Source organism: Kogia breviceps, chromosome 15, assembly GCF_026419965.1.
Source record: "Kogia breviceps isolate mKogBre1 chromosome 15, mKogBre1 haplotype 1, whole genome shotgun sequence".
Lineage (NCBI taxonomy): Eukaryota > Metazoa > Chordata > Mammalia > Artiodactyla > Physeteridae > Kogia > Kogia breviceps.
In genome coordinates this window covers 26,262,989-26,282,441 of record NC_081324.1, presented here as the reverse complement: position 1 = coordinate 26,282,441, position 19,453 = coordinate 26,262,989, and the positions used below count along the sequence as shown (strand labels likewise).

The following is a 19,453-nucleotide window of genomic DNA, read 5'->3' as shown; positions in this document are numbered from 1 at the left end:
ACCTAGCCCTCACCCTTTTCAGCTCAGGGTAAGGTACAGACCTTCCCTGTGCTGCATGGGGAGGGCACAGGCCTGGGATAGAAAGGTCATATAGACTGGGACAGATGCCAGGACTGGGTAGCAGCAGAGACAAGCAACAAGGGGTGGGCAAGCTAGGCCACACCAGGGGAGCAGTGAGAGGCAGGGACACTGAGATCTCTGTCAGGAAAAAGCATTGAGCACAGGGGGCCCAGGACTCGCTCTAGTAATGATGGCACCCACGGGGGCCCTGGGAGGGAGCATCGCCCAGCACTCCAACCTGCTCATGCCTTGGCTGGTGGTGTTACCTTGGTCTGGGCACTGGCTGCCCACAAAGACTCCCTGGGCATGCTTTCCAGGGGACCACAGGCAAGTAGGCAGGAAAAAGCAAGTACTGGCCTGATTAGGAGACCTGGTTCTAGGCCACGTCCCCATTCTAGGCCTTTTGGGCATTCTGAGGCAGGTGGGACCAGGCAGGCTCAGGGCACAAGTGTAGACCCGGAGTCTAGGGTAGGGTGACCAACCAGCCCAGTTGGCCCAGGACTAGGGCACTTTGCTTGAGATGCAGGACTTATATTTGGTCAAACCAGGATTGGGCACCCTAGTCAACGGACCCAGTTCAATCCTGGTTTTGCCCCACAATGAGGTGAGGAAACCACGGACAAGTTTTCTGAGCTCTCGGTGACTTGGTTTTGTAAATTTTGTAAAATTTATTACAAATTAAACTTTGTAATTTGTAAAATAAGAATAGTAACGTGTATTTCCTGTGACTCTAAATTTGAGATGATGTAAAGCAGAGCTTCTCAACTTGGCACTACTGATACTTCGGAGCAGATCATTCCTTGTTGCGGGGGCTGGCTGTGCACTGTAGAATGTGTAGCAGCATCTCTGGCCTCTTCCCACTAGATGCCAGGAGTACCCAGCCCCGTCATGACAAGCAAAAGCATCTCCAGACGTTGCCAAATGTCTCCACCTCCCTGGCCCCCACGTTGAGAACCACTGGAGTAGACGAAAAGCCTACCCACTGCAGTGCTTGGTGCAGAGGTGTCTCTGCAAGGGGACCAGGTGGTTATTATGGGATGGACCTGAAGTTACCCTCCATCTCTGTCACCCAGAGGCTGCTGGGCAGCTTTCCTCCTATCTCACACCAGCTGGCCAGCCCTGCGTGACAGTGGCCCTGGTCAGCACCTGGGGCTTACGGTGGAACCAACTGCCAGACAAGCATCACGGAAAATCCCACTACAATGGGATCATCAGCAATTAGGCTAAATCCAAAGAGATGCTGCACCTGTCTGTGGGAGACTGTCCTTCTTCATGGCACATTTTCCCTGGAGGGACAGGCTCCGGGAACCAGGACGGGGAAAACAAGGGCGTCTCATGGCCAGTGGGGGGAACTGTACTGTTTGACTTTGACCAGAGAAAGAATGAAAACAAAGTCCTTTTTGGAGAGATCATCAAGGGCTTTTTATGTTCTATGTCAGTGTTTCTCACGCTTCTGTAAATCAAAAACTACCTGGGTACTTTCTGAAAACATACATTCTTAGCTCCATCCCAGAACCACAGAATCAGAATCTTCAAGGTTGGAGTAGGAGCCCAAGAAGCTGCATATTTTTCAACACCCCCCCCCAAAAAAAAAAAAACTCACCTTAGGGAAGTTTGGGAAACACTTCTACATCACATGCTCTAATTCGGGGGTGGTAAATTATGGCCTGTGGGCCACATCTGACCCACCACCTATTTCTGTACAGCCAGGAAGCTAAGAATAGATTTTAAATTTTTCTAAGGGTGGGAAAAAAGAATACTTTGTGATGTGTAAAACATATAAAATTCAAATTTCAATGTCTAATGGGAACTAAAGCGTTATTGGGACCCAGCCACACTCTGTTGCTTACTCGTGTCTGTGGCTGCTTCATGCTAGAACGATAAAGGTGAGTAGCTGTGACAGAGACCATATGGCCTGAGCATTTGGAAACCCCTGTTCCACTTCTCTGGTCCTCAGTGGCCCATCCCCATGGCCCTCCTTGGATCCATATGTTATACCCGAGCTGTGCGTCACCCACTGGCATTACCTACAAGTTCACCCGCTGTCACCAGTCTCACGTTCCAGGCCTTGAAAGACCCACCTCGTAAAGACGACTCACACCCCATCATCCTCCAGCGCTGCTGTGGGAGGGTATGTTTGACGCCGGTCCACCTCCAGCTCCTCCCCATTGCTCCCCTCCCCACCAGGCCCAGTCATACTGGTGCACTCTGGTGCTCAAGCAAGAATGCAGGGAACCCCTGGGCTTTGCTTCATTAGCACTCCCCGGAGCAGGGCAGCCCAGCCCCTCACATTCCATCGAGCAAGAACTGAACCCGCCCTGACCCCTAGTTTGCTAGAACGCCAGCAGTTCTACAAACTGGACCCACTAAACCCTGCCCTGGGCTGGCACTCTCCAGGGGGTGCCTATAAACACTTTGCATGGAACCTTCCTCTTCAGGTGGTAGCCATCCTCATCCGCTGAACATAAAGGCTCCAGGGTCCCTTCTCCAAGGGTCTGGTGCAACGATCAGGCCAGAAGCGCCTGCCTGCGCCTGGGTTCTGTGATCTGAGCACTTTGCTCACGTGGGCCACTCATTCTGTGGTCCCCCTGGCCGAGGAGCCTCGTGCTGGCCCTGAATGAACAGCCTCCCTCCAGGCTTCTCATATGTGAAGGAAAAAATAGTAATAAACACCTCTCTTGTTTCAGTCTCTGATATTTTAGATCTTCGGTTCTAAGCAGCCAAACCTATTCCTAGTCCAAACCCCAGTGTTACAGACAGTGAGACTGAAGCCTTCAAAGACAAAAAGGACTGCCCAAGGTCAGCCAATATGAGATCAATCTTTCAGTGCTTTACTTCAGATGGCTTGTGGCTTCTTGTGCACACAGCCTTTGCATGTACATTTTTGCTCTTGTGCCTCCCTTGGGTTGGGGACAAATGCTTAATCCTGCTCCCAGATAGCTTCGGGATGTTCTTTGCAAGCAAGGCAATAACCAAAACCTCACAACCACTTTCTTGCCAAAAATCATTCAAATAACAGCCAGTTGGCATTCTTTGTGCTCAGACAGGAACCCCAGGAGTCCCGGGGGATGGTCTACTGAGCCTAAGAGAATGGCAAGCCAGGACCAGGACAGCTGGGTGCGGGGCACAGCTAAGTGATGCCACGCCACACGGGCATGGCCACAGAGGGCCCTACTGGGTCAGCTCCACTGTCCCACCCGGACCGCCCTGCCCAAAGCAGCACCTTGGGAAACATGTGGAAGATCTCCTGGTTGATGTGGTAGATGCCGCTGGTGTCCACCTCATACTTGAGTTTCGTCCCCAGAGGCGTGTTCTTCTGGGTGGTGAAGAGGAAGGAGGGGGCATTGCAGCACCTAGACAGAGTGGACCTGCCGGGCAGGAGATAGACGGAGAGAGACCAGTGACACAGGGCAGAGCAGAGCCTCTCAGAGAACAGAGGGGTCATGGAACTGAGGTCCCTTGGGGAGGCCAGGGAGCACCATACTTTCCCACCCGCCCCTTCCCCTGCCCCCACACCTCTGCTTCAATACTCCTCCCAATGCTCAAGCCTTTCAGGGTCCAGCCTGGTCTCCCTCTGTGAGCTCCCAGCTGCCCTGTCCCCACTGGCCGCATTGGCCTCTAAAGGCCCAGAGCACAGACTGGGCATCGCTCGCTTCATCGTCTGTCAACTCCCTCTCCGCTTGAATGAAAGCCCCTGCGTGGCAGGGGCCCTGGCTCTCTGGATCCTGCACGATGTCAGACACGTGGGGGTCAACCACCAAGTCCTGCCAACTGCGGGCTGAAGCGTTCCCCACGTGAGATTTCACAAGAGCCGCTAAGCCTTTTACTGCTTCCCAGAAACGCTTCCTTATCCAGCTCTAAAGGAAAACACAGGCATGAGAGCTCTTCCTTGGTTGTTGGCCCCCATAGCTGACTCTAGACAAGTCTAACCCTGTCTGATGGGGTCAAAAAGCAAGACATACACAGTCAACAGAAATGTGCCATTTCGGTGATTTACAAACTGTCTTAGGAAGAGGGGAGGGTCAGAAATTGGGATGGTGGGTTGATACTGGCTGACTGCCTGCAGAAAGTGGAACCTGGCTTCCAAAAATTTTAAGGAGTTCATTATTAAAAAAAAAAAAAATCACTGTGGTTTTCACTGACAAAAACACTCAAACATGAGCTGCAGAAAGTTTAAAGCTCAGACGATGCAAGCAGGCTTAAAAAAAGCAGCCCCTTGAGGGAGAGTGGGGCTGTGAGGCAGGCCTGGGAGCTAGCCAGGCCAGAGAATCCTGATTTTCTCTTCTCTGCAGCTGGAGTTCCGCCCGGCAGTATATTATCCCAGGGTGCCTGCAAGGCTTGGTGATGGGGTGAGATCTGAGGCACATCCTGCTCCCCTAGCCTGGGGACCCAAAGCCCCACCCTGGCTGCAGAGGGGCTGGATTTGACAAAGGATGCAAAATGCCACCCTCTCCCAGGGGGCTGTGAGCCCACGAGGACCCACTTTCTCCACACACAGCAGCAGGGGGCCAGTACACACTGGCCTCCGTCCCCCAACACTGGCTCTGGGCACAGTTACATCCAGCCTCTGGGCAGCCCTGGGAGGAATGGAACACCATCTCCATGGAGTCTGGATGATGACCACTAACTAAACTTGAGGACGAGCTTTCTGGAAAATCCACACCGGAGGTGTGGGATGGAAACTTGAGCCGCCAACCTGGTGTCAAGAGGCCTGGCTTCTAGTTTCTGCTCTGCCCCCACCAGCTGTGGGGCTTCGGGCAGGTCTCTTCCCCTCTCTGAGCCTCCGTTTCCTCAACTGTAGAATGCAGGGCTTGCCCTTCTGACCCTCTGTAATCCTGTGACTCCAGATTGCCAAAGCCAGGAAGGCTGCACCCATGATTTTTTGTGACTTTATCTCTTGCAGGGACTTCACTGGGGGGTTCAGTTGGCTGCTGGCCATGGAGAGAGGTCTTTCCTGGGGAGGGTTGGGTTTTAAAATGTGACTGAGTCTTCCCAGGGGCAAGGCCAGAGGCCTGACCAGGCAGGAGCCGTAGGTCAGCATGACAAACCAGCATCTGGCTGGTCCAGAAACTCCAGCTTGTCAGCCCACTGGCGAGTACCCAAGTGAGGGAGACTGACTCAAACTAACCAAACTCACGAGTGACTGATATATAAACCAGAATGCCAGTGTGTCCATTTGTAAGCAGTAGGGCGGGGAGGGCCTCTGTTACAGGATTCCTTTCCTGTCACTGGAATGCTCATGCCTGTGTTCTAGCACGCGCCCCCCCCCATCCCACCCCACTTCACTGCACCAGGTTCTTGCACCTAAATTAAGAATCTCATCATCATTCAATGAGCTTGTAATGAGAGCAAAGGGGGACGACCAACTGGCCTCGAAGCTTGTCCCATTTAGAGCATAGCAAGACTGGATGTCACTTCTCTTTCCCCCACGGTCAGAAAGGTCTCAGCTTCCCCAGAGCCTCTCCCCGGATCGTGCTGGCTGATCCCTGCCAAAGGCTCCCCCGCGGATCCTGGTTTTTCTCTTGCCACATCATCTTCCCGTTGCTACGTTATTTCCTTAGGTGTGTGAATCCCACTGGCGAGGCTTCTGTCCAGCTCTCAGCCTGGGCAACATCCTTTGGCATGTCACTGACCTCGTCCACGCCGAGTGCTTATCAGTGTGCCCTCAGTGTGCCTGGGCCTCCCCGTCGTGCACCACCCGCAGTATCGCCTCGCTCTAAAGGCGGAACTGGGACTGCATTTACAGCACAGACCTTGGACCTGTTGCCCACATTCTAGTCTATGATACGTGGGTCTCTGCAAACTACTGCCGGGCCTTAGCTGGGTTTCTGCAGTCTCCTAGAGGCATCTGGTTGGGGGCTGCTGGCACCTGCAGCACGTTCCTAAAACGTGCCGCTTAAAACTGCCTCTCAACTTGGCCCAGAATTGCAACAAACTGGAACAAATGACTTATACGGAAAATACAAAATACTTAGTGTTATTTGCTTTTCACAGCTTCCCGTGTAGGATTCCTTCATGCAGATGGCTCTTCAGCACATTCAAACTACAGCCTGAGTTGCTAAAATCCAATTTATACACACATCCCCAGGATTCTGTCAATTCCATTCAATGAGGTCTACCCTGCACTAAAAACATACCATTAACTCCTAGAATGTTAGAGTGGAGAGGCCCCTATAGCTCACCACTAATCACAGAGACTGTCTGGACATCTGCTAGGCTCTCAAAGACAGGAGAACATTAAGATACAGCTCTTGCCTCCTGGGAGCTTATAACCTGTCAGCTGCGGTTAGAGAGCAGTGGGGAATAAGCTACAGCAGGGCTCAAATGGCTGGTCTGGGCTATAGAAGCCCAAGTGCTCTGAGAAGGAGAGGACTGCTAAGTTAGAGCAGCTGCCCGAGGAGCAGGGATGGGGAACGGGGTGAGGCCATGGAAGATGCTTAATGTACCTGAACGCACGGGCCTACTGGAGACCTCAAGCACCTCACCTCACAGTCAGGGGCTGTACTGGAGACAACAGCACTGACCACACAGGGCTGCTGCCAGGACTAAGGGCAGGGACCATGGCGGACAACACCCAGCAAGACGCCAGCCTCAGCCTGCGTGCTGAGTCAGAACCTCCCCACTCCCAGATTCCAAAGCCCAATCAGAGCCAGCTCTGGGGAAGACGTCCCTGGGGGCTGGCCTTGCAGGACGAGGGACATCTGAAGAGGTGGCCAGGAGGACCATATGGGCTGGGGAGCACAGACGAGTCATAGATACTTGAACTGGTTGGCTTCAGAGATGTTCATCGCCCATTTGCACATCTGGAGGCTCTTCCACCTGTCGAACAGCTCCAACTGCTTCACCCTTGGGAGTGGAGGACAGAGAGTGCATGAAAGGGCCAGGCTGGACAATGCCATCATCCCCGAACATGTGCCTTTCCTGTTCCCCCTTATGCCAAATCCTGGGCTGGTCCTTTGTATTAACTGTATTTTCTCATTTGCCAGACTCTTGATTCTCAGGCATCTGGGGCCTTGTGAATTGCTAGAGATAGCAAACCACTCTCCTGCAAGCATGCCTCCCCTACACACCTCAGCTAGTCCAGAGCCCACACCTTCAACCACCTCCTTTATGAACAGAGCCACTAGTCCCTGCCCTCGTCAGCCCAGAGCTAGAGATCAGACAACCAGGGGCAGTCCTTATGCCCCAGAGCCCACTGAAATTATTCAAACTAGCCAATCGTGAACGTTTTTATCCTGCCTTGTCCATTCCTTTCCGCAAAAACCACAATAAAGGGTCTCACCTCTGCTTTCCCCTCATCCCTTTGCCTCCTCACCAACCCTGGTGCTTCCCCATGTGTCCCTGCATGGTGTGTCATGCCTCCTGTCTCTAGGGATCTGTGAGCATAAGAACGTCTTCCTTCACAATAGCCTTTTGCGTGTCTGTGTGTCTTACCATATGTGATCAAAACAAATCCCGGCACATTTTAAAACACCTTCCTCACAGGCCCACCCCCAAGGGCCTTCACAGTTCTCCCAGGAACATCTGTCTATAGAGGGTGTAAGACCACTTCCCTAAGGTCTGTAGATCACCCCACACTGTGCTCAGCACACAGTAGGGCTCATCGCAAGGGCACAATGCCCTTCTCTTTCTCTTTTCTCAAGGGCGGATCACAATTTCCAGCGACAGGGAGGAAGAGATGAGAAGCCTTTTGTCTGAACCACCATCTGCAAGGCTTTATGCCAGTTGGGTTTAGACCTCTCAGCATTGTGACATCCCAAAGCTCTCCCTGGAAAGGGAATGTCTAAATCATGTAGGATTCTTCCTTTGACTGAAACCAGCAAAAAGAATTGGATCATGGAACCCTTTTCCCATTGAGCGGTGCCTCTGACTGGAGTTCTCAGGAATGCTGGGAGATGCTGGACAGACCATAAGTTCCCCAAAGGCAGAGTCATGACTTTTGTCTCCTGACCTCCCACATTCCCCGTCCCTCAGTTAGGCATTATACAGTTGTCCAGGGTTACCTGGCTGTGGCCCGGTTCAGATGCTGGCTGGTCTTGGACACTGGTGCAAGGGGAGCCCTTTAAAGGTCATTCTGGTTTGGTCATGAATGGGAAAGTGACAAGCCCCCAGGAGCTGAGTGTTATCAAAAAACCACCGTTAATTGTGGTTCTTACTTTGAGGTCCACCAAAGGTCTTAAGGAAACCTATGAACCCTCTGAATTACAGTCAAAATCCCCTGTCTGTCCACCCACGTGCACATCTTAGGGAAAATCTGAAGCTTTCATCAGCTTCCAAAAAGGGTGCATGATTTCAAAAAAAGGCAAATACTTAACTGTCAAGTAGAAAAACAGGTTCATTCTGCAGAGCTGTGTCCCCCTGTTTAACTGGAGGGGGAAACAGTTGTTCCCAAACTAGGCAAAAGCCTCTCTTACGGAGAGGGTATGTGACTGGTGCGGGGAGGGGTGATTGCAGGAAAAGTCGTACAAGATAGTGACTAAGTACATAGATTTTGGAACCAGAAGGGGAGTTGGGCCTCAGACCCACTTTAGGCACTTCCTAACTATGGGACCTCAGGCAGGCTATGTGACTGTTCTGAGCCTCAGTTTTCTTGCCTAGAAAATGGGCATAATACTAGATTATTTGCTCACCCACCCAGATTTGTTAATACTACTAAATAAGACGATGCAATAAATGACTAAGAATGGTGTCTGGCATGCGGAAAGTGCCCTACAGGTGTAAGTTATTATTACTGTTAAACTAAGCTGTCTTGACAATGCTGACTCACAGCCCCCTGTACTTTCCCCTTCTGTAAAACTCATAACCTGTCATTACCTATGCCTGATATTTCCCACTAAATAGAAATACCCTGGGGCAGGGATCGTGCCTGACTGTGACTCCAGTGCTAAGGCACACAGCAGATGAGTGGTAAATATTTGTTGAGTATATCAATAATTAATGAACGCATCAATAAGTCTGAGTTCCAATAACTTCGATAACTATTTATTGAATTCCTCGATATGGCAGGAACTGGAGACACTGTGGCGAACAAAAAAACGCCCTGCCCACACAGACCTTACAAATGGGAAGGAAATATACAGGGCTACGACACCAAAAGCACAAGCAATAAAAGCAAAAATGGACAAGTGGGACTCCATCCAACTAAAAACCTTCTGCACAGTAAAGGAAATAATCAGCAGAGTAAACAGACAACCCTACCGAACAGGAGAAAATATTTGCAAACCATATATCTGATAAGGGGTGAACATGCAAAATACACAGGAACTCCTACAATGCAATAGCAAAAGAAGAAAGAACCTGATTTTAAAATGGGCAAAAGACTTGAAAAGACATTTCTACAAAGAAAACATACAAATGGTCAACGGGTGCATGAAAAGTGCTCAGCACCACTAATCATCAGGGAAATGCAAATCAAAACCACAATGAGATACTACATCATACGTGTTAGAATGGCTATTATCAATAAAACAAAAGATGACAAGTACTGGCGAGGATACAGAGAAAAGGGAACCTTCATACACTGTTGGTGGGAATGCAAAATGGTGTGGCTACAGTGGAACACAGTATGGAGATTCCTCAAAAAATTAAACATAGAACTATCATATGGTCCAGCAATCCCACTTCTGGGTATATGTCCAAAGGAATTGAAATCAGAATCTTGAAGAAATACTTGCACCCCCACGTGCACTGCAGCATTATTCACAATAACCAGGATATGGAAACAACCTACATGTTCACTGATGAATGAATGGATAAAGAAAATGTATTATATACATACAATGGAATATTATGCAGCCTTAGGGGAAAAAAAAAGGAAATCTTTCCATATGTGATAACTTGGATGAATCTGGAGGACATTATCTTAAGTGAAACAAGCTAGTCACCGAAGGACAAATACTGCATGATTCTACTCATATGAGGTATCTAAAATAGTCAGTCTTATAGAAACAGAGTAGAATGATAGATACCAGGGGTTTGGGGAAGGAGAAATGAAGAGTTGCTATAAATTTTCAGTTATGTAAGACCAATAAGTTCTAGAGATTTGCTGTAAAACTTAATGTCTACAGTTGACAATACTGTATTGGACACTGACAAATTTTAAGAGGGTAGATCTCATGTTAAGTATTCTTACCATAACCAGAAAAAAAACAAACCCAGATATTTAATGCCATGTTAGGGAGTGGTGAGTGCTACAAAGAAAAATGAAGCAAGGGACTTCCCTGGTGGTCCACTGGTTAGGACTCCACGCTTTCATTACCGAGGGCCTGGGTTCAATCCCTCATTGGGGAACTAAGATCCCACAAGCCGCCCGGTGCAGCCCAGAAAACAAACAAAAAATCAAGTTAATCCATTTTTAAAAAAGAAAAAAAGAAAAATGAAGCAAGAAGCTCTAAGGATATATTGTACAGCACAGGGAATGTAGTCAATATTTTATAATAACTATAAATGGAGTATAACCTTTAAAAACTGTGTATCACTATATTGTATACCTCTAACTTATATAATATAGTACACCAGCTATACTTCAATTTTTAAGAAAAGAAATAATAAAAAAAGAAAAATGAATCAAGGGTCAAAAAGTGACTATTTCAGATGGGTTGATCAGGGAAGCCTTCCCTGAAGAGGGGAACCTTGCACAAAGAACTGAAATGATGCATGAGTGAGCCACACAAATATCTGGGGAAAGAGTATTACAGGCAGAGAGAAGAGTGAGTGCAAAGGCCCTGGGGCAGGAATCTGCCTGACAGCTTTAAAGAGCTAGAAGGAGTCCCTCCTCTCATCCTGATGCCTTCCTTCCAGCTTTCCCAAACCTCCCACAGCAGCTGTTGCTTCCTTAGCTCACGTGACATTGGAGGAGAGGTGCCATTACACAACGGCACCCTTGCTCACCCACTGCTGCCCTCCCTCACTCCCTGCAACCCACAGGCACCTAGGGCAGCACCCTGCACAGCCAATGCCTCTAATGCCTCCAGAAACACAACCGTGGCAACACTGAAGGCCAGGGTGCCAAGTTCTACTGTTACCAGTGTCCAGGCCCCATCCTCTGTGCCTCCAATGTCCTTGTCTCACACTGGACCAAGGTCGGGGCCTGGATACCCAGCCTGGAATCCTGGTTCGATCCCTAACTGGCAATATGACCTCAGACAAGTCATTTAATCTCTCTGAGACTCAGCCCCTTTATCTGTAAGACAGATATAATAACCTCTGCTCTGCTGATCTCAAAGGTTGTCAGAAAGATCAGACGAGACAGTATGTATAAAAAATTGTATAAATTGCTTTACAAATGCAGAGATCACCTTTACTTTAAGATGAAGGGTTGAGTCAGCCACTTACCTCCTTTCTCCCAAGACATGACTAATATTCCAGAAGAGGGACAAAAAAAGACTAGATTGCTCTGAGAACAATCTAAAAAGAAAGGGCTCTTGGGGGAAAAAAATTCATTAGAAAAGTTGGAAGGTAAAGTCAAGGAATTTCTCAGAAAATAGAAGCAAAGGGCAAAGAGATAGAAAAGATGAGATTAAAAGATATTCGAGGAGCAATCCAGAAGAATACCATTCTTAGAGGTACCAGAAAGAAGTGGAGAAAATTGGAGAGGAGGAAATATGAAGAAATCCAAGAGAAAGTTCAAGGGTTTGGAGTGAACTCCAGATTAAGAGGTCTCCATGAGCATGTATCCTGAGGTCCACCATCAGGATATTCCAGAACTGTCATGATCTGTAAAGACTCCGGACAGAAGAAAACAGGTCACCTCCAAAGGAACAATTAGTACCGTGCTCATACAGCGCCGGATACAAGAAGATGATGGAGAAGGTCTTCAGAAGGTCTTCTGTGGGTGAATGATTTTCACCTAAAATATCAATCCCACCAAACCAAAAATTAAGAGAAGAATTAGGTCATTGAGACACAGAAGGGCTCAAACCCTTACCTTCCACCCACCATTTGGGGGGAATTTACTTGAAGATGGGTGGAAGCAAAATGAAGGAGTAAACCAAGAAAGAATCAGCTCCAGGTGAATCTAACCTACGGAGGCAGAGAAGGGAAGTGAGAACAGTGTGTGACCCACCAAGAGAGCAGCCTGTCCAGGATGGAGAAAGAGGATGAGGGGAAACCCTGGGGAAGTGCCTGGTCGATGGACAGGCAGGAAAAAGGGGGGGGGGCATGATAGAGACAAAGTGTTCAAAAGGGAAAAGATGACTAGAAGCTCCAGAAAAAAAAAGGGAAAAAAATGAACAGAAAAAGAGATGAGAATCACTGTTTTCTGATCTTCAAATTTTAGAGTCTGCCCATAGCAGCCCCAAAAGAGGCTTGCTATGGTTACAAATAGAATGTAAATGTTATCGGCCTTGACATTCTAAAGGTAAACTCACGGATGACTGAAGCCAGAGGCTGGAACTAAAAAGTTGGGGTAATTTTAATAGCCTCATCTTACAAAGTACAGGATCAAGAGATACTGCCAATATTTGGTAGAACAAGAAATAGGTTACTTAGGCAATCTATAGATAGAAGAACTAAAAAGAGCAGTACCCCTCAACTGGGAAAAGTGGGGGGATGGTTTGGGCTGGGTAAGGGAGCTGAATCCTCACCCACCAAAGCAGGACGCCATACATAGCACGCATAGGACTGAGAGGTACAAGGTAATTCCCAGAAGAAACAGCCAAGTAGCAGGCTTGGGGGAGAGGGTGTGGGGAACGGGACCTTTGCTTTTTATTATTGTAAACTTCTGTATTCTCCCTGATTTTTCTAGTCGTGTGCAGGAGATGATCACCATCATCTCGTTCTCCCTCTTCGTTCTCCCCCTTTCCCGCCATGGCCTCTTCTGTTCCCACCTAGGTTTCGTCCACTTTCTCATTCAGTTAACAGACACGTCCTGAGCCTGGGTGGGGTCAGGCAACGAGACTCAGAAAAGTGTGGGCACAAAGGGACATCCAGCCCTGAAAGCTCTGCCCAGCCAGCCCTGCTCCCAGACTTTCTCCTGGTCTCAGTACAGGGCTCTGTGCAGGGTTCCCCAGCCCAGAGAGATGGGGAAGCGGTGGCAGGAGACACCAAGGGTGAGGTCCCAGGCATGGCCCCCAACAGTGTGTGAGCAGGCAGCAACCTCTTTATTTAAAAATAAAGAGGCCCTAGAATGACTAAAAGTCAGCATAAATAATTTTTACAAGTATTAGGGACAACGTGATTTCATAACAAGTCATCACAGAGTAAATCCTCATTGTATTGGACATGGTCTGGGAACGAGGCCTTTGCCATATGGGAATTTTCCAGCTGACTGGTTTTTACCATTGATTGGAGCAATTTTGGATCAGAATGATTCCCAGATGAATCACACACCCCACTGTCTCCTCAGATGGAATGCCAGCTGACGTTCGTATACCGGAAGGGCCTCTGGGCACAGCCGTCCAGCCCCTTCCATTCACAGATGGAGATTTAACCTTTTCTGGATGAATCAGGGTCTCCCCCGTGAGCAGCACTCCTGGCTCTGGGCTGGAGCACAGTGAAGCCCACAGGGGCCCAGGTAGCATCAGAAACACCCAGATTAGAGACCAGCCTCTGGCTTCTCCGATTCCAGCCCTGGGGGAGCCCACTGACTTCAGCTTGAGGACTCAGGAAAGGAGTCACTGGTATCACTGCTCCCTGATGACCCAGCAGCCTCACATGCCCCCGTGAACAGCCCGGCCTCTCTCCTCTCAGACCCCCAGTACCACCAGCGCCGAGACTCCAGGGCCAGGGGACCACATGGAGGGCAGTTGCCATGGGAGAGACAGATGGGGTAAAAGCTCACAGGTCACCAGCTGGGGTGGCCGCTCAGCTCAGGAGACCAGAGAGGGTGCCCCAAAGGCAGAGACAAGAAGTAGAGCCAAACACACAGAGGACCTTTTGTCACCAACACAAGTCCCTGACAAGGGACAAAGGGTGGCCACAGATCGTGGGGGGAAATGAGGTTCCCATCACACCCCGCAATGTTCAAGACTTAGGCTTGAAACAAAGGTCCCTGTAACTTCTAATATGGTCCCTAAATGGAAACTGTGATAAGGATTATTATGGGCTGAATAATATCTCCCTCAAAATTCGTATGTTGAGCCCTAAACCCCAATATCTCAGAATGTGACTCTATCTGAAGGTAAGGTCTTTAAGAGGTGGTTAAGCTAAAATGAGATCACCAGGCTGGGCCCTAATCCAATATGACTGATGTCCTTATAAGAAGAGGAAGTTGGGACACAGGTATGGAGGGAAGACAGAAAGAGAAGATGGCGATGTATCAGCCAAAGAGAGAGGCCTCGGGAGAAACTAAGCCTGCCGACACCTTGATCTCAGACCTCCAGCCTCCAGACTGTGAGAAGATAAGGTTCTGTTGTTTAAGCCCCCCAGTCTGTGGTACTTTGTTATGGGAGCCATAGCAAACCAAAACAAGGACTTATACTAATATAGAGACAATATATGGGTAAAGGGATGGGATGTGACATTTATAGGGTCTCTCAGACTTCCCATCTAGATCTTGAAGTAACCATGAAGAAACTGTCTGCATTTTATAATTTAAAAGATTAATTATTTACCCTTTGAAAACTCTAAGGTATGCTCTCAGCGAGAGTGTTCCAGCTTTCCGCAGTGAGACATTTAAGGGGCCAAGATCTTTGAGTTCTGAGAAAAGATAAGGCTCTCTGCTTATACCTTTGGTTCCTGACTGCGGGCCGGACAGACGTCTTCGTCACTAAGTCACAGCTCCTCGGCAGAGCGTATCAAACACCAATCACATTATCCTCCCCCGCCCCCACTTATTTAAAACCTTTCCCATGGGTGCCCATGGACCTAAGAAAAGGATAAAATCTAAATCCCAGTCCACATTGCAAGGCTCCACAAGGTCCAGCCCGGCCTGCTCCTCCAGTGACATAGCTCCTGTCCCCCCCTCAGGCCAGCTCTCAGAGCCTGGGACACAGTGGGCCCCTCCTGACACAGGCCTTGGCACAAACTGTCCCCTCAGTCTAGACTCCTCTTGGCCCAGTTAACTCCTAGCGCCCTCCATGGTGTGCTCCGCTCAGGGTTGGGTGGGATGGACAGAGGGTGAGCTGCCTCCTGGGGTCCCTCTAGAAGCTATACAGACCCTCAATCAGAACAAGGACCGTGAACAACGCAGCTGATCCCAGCCGGACGTTTGGCCTTATCCCCGGAGCTTTCCTGCACTACTAAGCTGATGGAGTCTGTGAATGTCAGCCCAGAAAAGCTGCTGCTGGTTCCAAAACGGAAAGAAAGGGGAGGGAAGAGAGAGAGAGGGCACATTAACATTTATTGAGCACCTATTACGTGTGCTGCTGTAGATGTGCACTGTTGGGCTATCTATTTCACATGTTACTTCAGCTAGTCTTTACTAGCAACCCTTAAAAGTAGGTAATTGTGTCCCCATTTTTATAGGTAGGGAAAGACTCAAAGAGGTTAAGTAATTTGTATAAAGATGCAGAGCTTCTAAGGCCCAGAGTGAGCTTTGGATCCCCAAGCTCCAAGCTCTTTCAATGACCCACATGACCCGGAAATCATGTCAAGTGGCTAAAGGAGCAGTGGCTCCTGCCTGTGGGCCATGGATGGAAGTCCTGGGATCGTGTCAGGGCCCATGAGTCCACATAAGCATCCAGCACTGCCTGGCTCCAAATCAACTGTACTTCTCCCACATCGGATGCACAGTTGTCCCTTGAACAGCACAGGGCTTGTAGGCAGCCCTCCCTGACCACAGCTCCTTGGCATCCGCAGATCCAACCAACATCGGACCAAGCAGCACTGCAGTATCTACTCTCAAAAAATGTCTGCATACAAGTGCACCTGCGCAGTTCAAATCCATGTTGTTCAAGGGTCAGTGTTAACTGTTTTCAAATAAACATACATCCTACCATGATTAACATGACACGAATGCCTCTCAATTCGTGGCAGTGCCGTGAGGGAGCCACATATACACTAGTGAGTCCAGCATGTGATGCGTTTTCCCTCACACAGGTTGCAAAAGAGCCACAGGTGATACACTGTTGGTGGGGAGTGGGGAGCACCGTTCTCTAGCTATTTGTATTTAAAAAAAAAAAAAAAGGTAAAAGACATCCACCCATGGGTGCTGGTTTATGCAGACTCTCTGGAAGGATGCACGAGGATACATGGGTGGCCTCTGAGGAGCAGACTGGAGGGGGGTAGCTGTGGGAAGGGGATTTCTCACTGTATATCTTTTTGTACCACTTGAATGTTGTATCCTTTAAGTAATTTTTAAAAATTTAATGAATAGCAAGAGGGCAATGCTTCAGCCACAAAGTACTGAATTTCAGATAAGATGCTCCTGTGTCCTCTTCGATTTCTATCCAAGAGGAGCCCAGTGACGATAACCATGGACTCTGGTAATTGAGCCGGGGACTGGAACGCCCAGTCACCAGAGGTAACCTTGCAAACTTGGCATTTTTCATAAAACACGAACAGTCATCCCTGCGTCGAGCCCTCCAGAGCTCTCCGAACGCCAGAGGCCCCGGGGAAGCACCCTAATTCTTTCTGAGTAGTGATGCACCAAGTTTCAAGTTTCCTTGGGCCAATCCCTCACCCCCCCACCCCACCCTGCCTTGCCCGTCCCCACGTGCACCGCCCTGCACCCACCACCCACCCGGCCACACTCACATGGAAAGCACCTTCACTTCCAAGATCTCGTGCCTCAGCTCCAGGCATCTCGTGGAGTTATACTCAAAGGGGCCCTCGTAAAATTCAAAGTACCTGGGGACCAATAGGGACAGAGGTTACCACGCAGAGAAGCGGCCAGACTTTCAGGGACCTGTCGGGGCTCTTGTTGTCGGGGGGTGGGGGGCATAGGGGGGTATCTGGCCATATTAATAGAGCAAACCAGCCCACCCCAGCAGACGACCTGATGAGGATCTGTGTCCAGGACTGCTGGGGGCCTCTGGCCTGATCACTTGGCGGCTGATTATTCTCAGCACCCCCATCAACCTGGAAGTATAAGCGTGAACCCATTTCAGTAAATCATGACATTTAGAAGCAGGTTTGGTTCCACGTGGTGGCTTCGAAGGAGAAAGAGGATGCTCTGGGCATGTTCTCATTTGCGGTCTTCCTCTGACCAGTCATTAATGGAGGCAGCCCTGGGAGCCGGGGCAGTGAGGCTACAGGCCTTCAGCTGGTCCTGCCCTTTCCTGTTCTTTTCTCCTTTCTCCTCCTCTTGGGAGAAGTGTCACACGACAGCCACAAGCATAGCTGAAAAAACACAAGCTGCTTTTTCTACTATAAAAAGCATTTGTTGGGCTTCCCTGGTGGCGCAGCGGTTGAGAGTCCGCCTGCCGATGCTGGAGATGCGGGTTTGTGCCCTGGTCCGGGAAGATCCCACGTGCTGTGGAGCGGCTGGGCCCGCGAGTCATGGCCGCTGAGCCTGCACGTCCGGAGCCTGTGTTCCGCAGCGGGAGAGGCCACAACAGTGAGAGGCCCGCGTGCCGCAAAAAAAAATAAAAATAAAAGCATTTGTTTCCATTAGCTCACTGATGCCCATGGTCGCGCTGTGACTAGGTGAGACTCTTTCTCCCCATTTGGCAGCTGAGAAAACTGAGGCTAAACAGGTGGCACTCCAGGTGGGGCCCGAGCCCACTCCCACACCAGCTGGCTCCAGGCATGTCAGAGTCACCTTGCAGTACCTTCTGCAGCTTCACGCGGAATAACAACAGCAATTTCAGCCAATACTGCTGAGCCCTTGTCATGGGCCACGTTCAGGGTGCGGCACTCTACGTGGAAGCATTCACTTTTCTTTCTTTTTAATTGAAGTATAGTTGTTTACAGTATTATGTTAATTTCAGGTATACGGCATGGTGATTCAGTATTCTACAGATTATATTCTGTTATAAGTTATTACAAGATAATGGGTATAATCCCCTGTGCTATACAGTATATCCTTCTTGCTTATCTATTTTCTATATAGTACTTAGTATCTGTTAATCTTATATTCTTAATTTATCCCTCCCCCCTTCCCTCTCCCCTTTGGCAACCACAAGTTTGTTTTCTAAGTCTGTGAGTCTGTTTCTGTTTTGCAGGTACAATCATTTGTATTATTTTTTAGATTCCACATATAAGTGATACCATAGAGCACTTGTCTTTCTCTGTCTGACTTGTTTCATTAAGCATCATATTCCCTTTCAATCTTTATTACTAGCCCACCAGGAAAGCGGTCATCACAAGCAGGCTCTGGGAGTTAACTCACTTGCCAGAGTCGTGTGGGTGGCAGGTGGCAAAGCTGTGTTGTGAACCAGTGGGTACAGTCAAGACTGCTCTTGTCCACCCACTTACGAGGCCAGCTGGTATCCCCTGGAAAGTGCCCTCTGGCCTCCCATAGCCACACCTGACAGTTTGCACCAGCCCAGGGAACATCCGCCTGCCTGGGCGGTGGGGGAGTCGGAGGCGGGGGGGGGGGGGTCAGGGGGAGGGTTCCCACCAAGGTAAAACACAGTAGTTCACTGCTGGACTTGGCCACAGAGGCAGAAGGGGCCTCCAGGGCAGAGGCCAGGTGCACCCTTTCCTCACGGCCTCTCTTTCAGAAGATGCTTGGGCAGATTAAGCTGGGAGGGTGGGATCCCGTGACAGCCCAGAATCAAGAAGCCTGCAGGGTCAGCCTCTCTAAACTTGGGGCAGTGGCCTCTCAACAGGTAGCCCTGGAGAACAGGAGGTGGGGATGGAGCCCCAGGACTGCTGCAGGGCACTGCAAGCCACAACCAAGGATTTAAAATAAAGTCAGTCCTTGAGCATTTCCCACAAACCTCCGAAAATGTGGCAGCAGCTATTTCACTTATATTCACACTAACTTATGTAGACAAACTTATGTCTGTGCTGCTTTAGAAATATTGAGACGTTTATCCAATAAATTGGCTTCTTTTTAAAGTATCGGTATTTTAAATAATTTAAAAATATAATTTAACACTTTAAAACTATTATATTTGTAAATATTTGTTCTTTATCATTTTAATGTGATTTAAGTTAATTTTTAAAATATTATAATTATATATTTAAGAAATTTTAAATAATATTTTAGAATATTAAAATATTTTATACAACAAATTGGCTCCTATTTATACAAAATAAATCCTCTCCTTTCTCTCATGTCTTAAAAGAATTTAAGCAGATTTCATAAGAACTAGGCACTGAGGATCCCCAAAATATCACACTCTCCTTTTTCTGTTTCCCTTGTGTTTTACAACTCCTTTCTCTGTCTTTCTCACCTGGCAAACTCATATTGATCCTTCAGAACCCAGCTCAAATGCCCCCACTTCTGGGAAGCCTTTTCTAATGCTCACTCTCAGGGTCCCTCTATACATTTGCCCCTAATTAGAGCAGATACCATTGTATCATAATAGTCTGTTTATTTATCTATTTCCCCTTCCAAATGAGG

At 48.8% G+C, this 19,453-nt stretch overlaps 1 protein-coding gene across 3 annotated transcripts in view; it reads right to left on the bottom strand.

Moving 5' to 3' along the window:
* Positions 1–19,453, bottom strand: part of ST8SIA5 (ST8 alpha-N-acetyl-neuraminide alpha-2,8-sialyltransferase 5) — a 78,643-nt gene that overhangs the window by 14,353 nt on the left and 44,837 nt on the right. For 2 of the 3 annotated variants that reach the window (XM_059041003.2, XM_059041005.2), the window contains 3 exons: positions 16,696–16,788; positions 6,820–6,906; positions 3,284–3,428 (listed from right to left, as the gene is read on the bottom strand). In XM_059041003.2, the coding sequence (XP_058896986.1) occupies positions 3,284–3,428; positions 6,820–6,906; positions 16,696–16,788 (325 nt within the window). The remainder of the gene's footprint in view (positions 1–3,283; positions 3,429–6,819; positions 6,907–16,695; positions 16,789–19,453) is intronic. The other variant, XM_059041007.2, reaches the window with a different exon arrangement.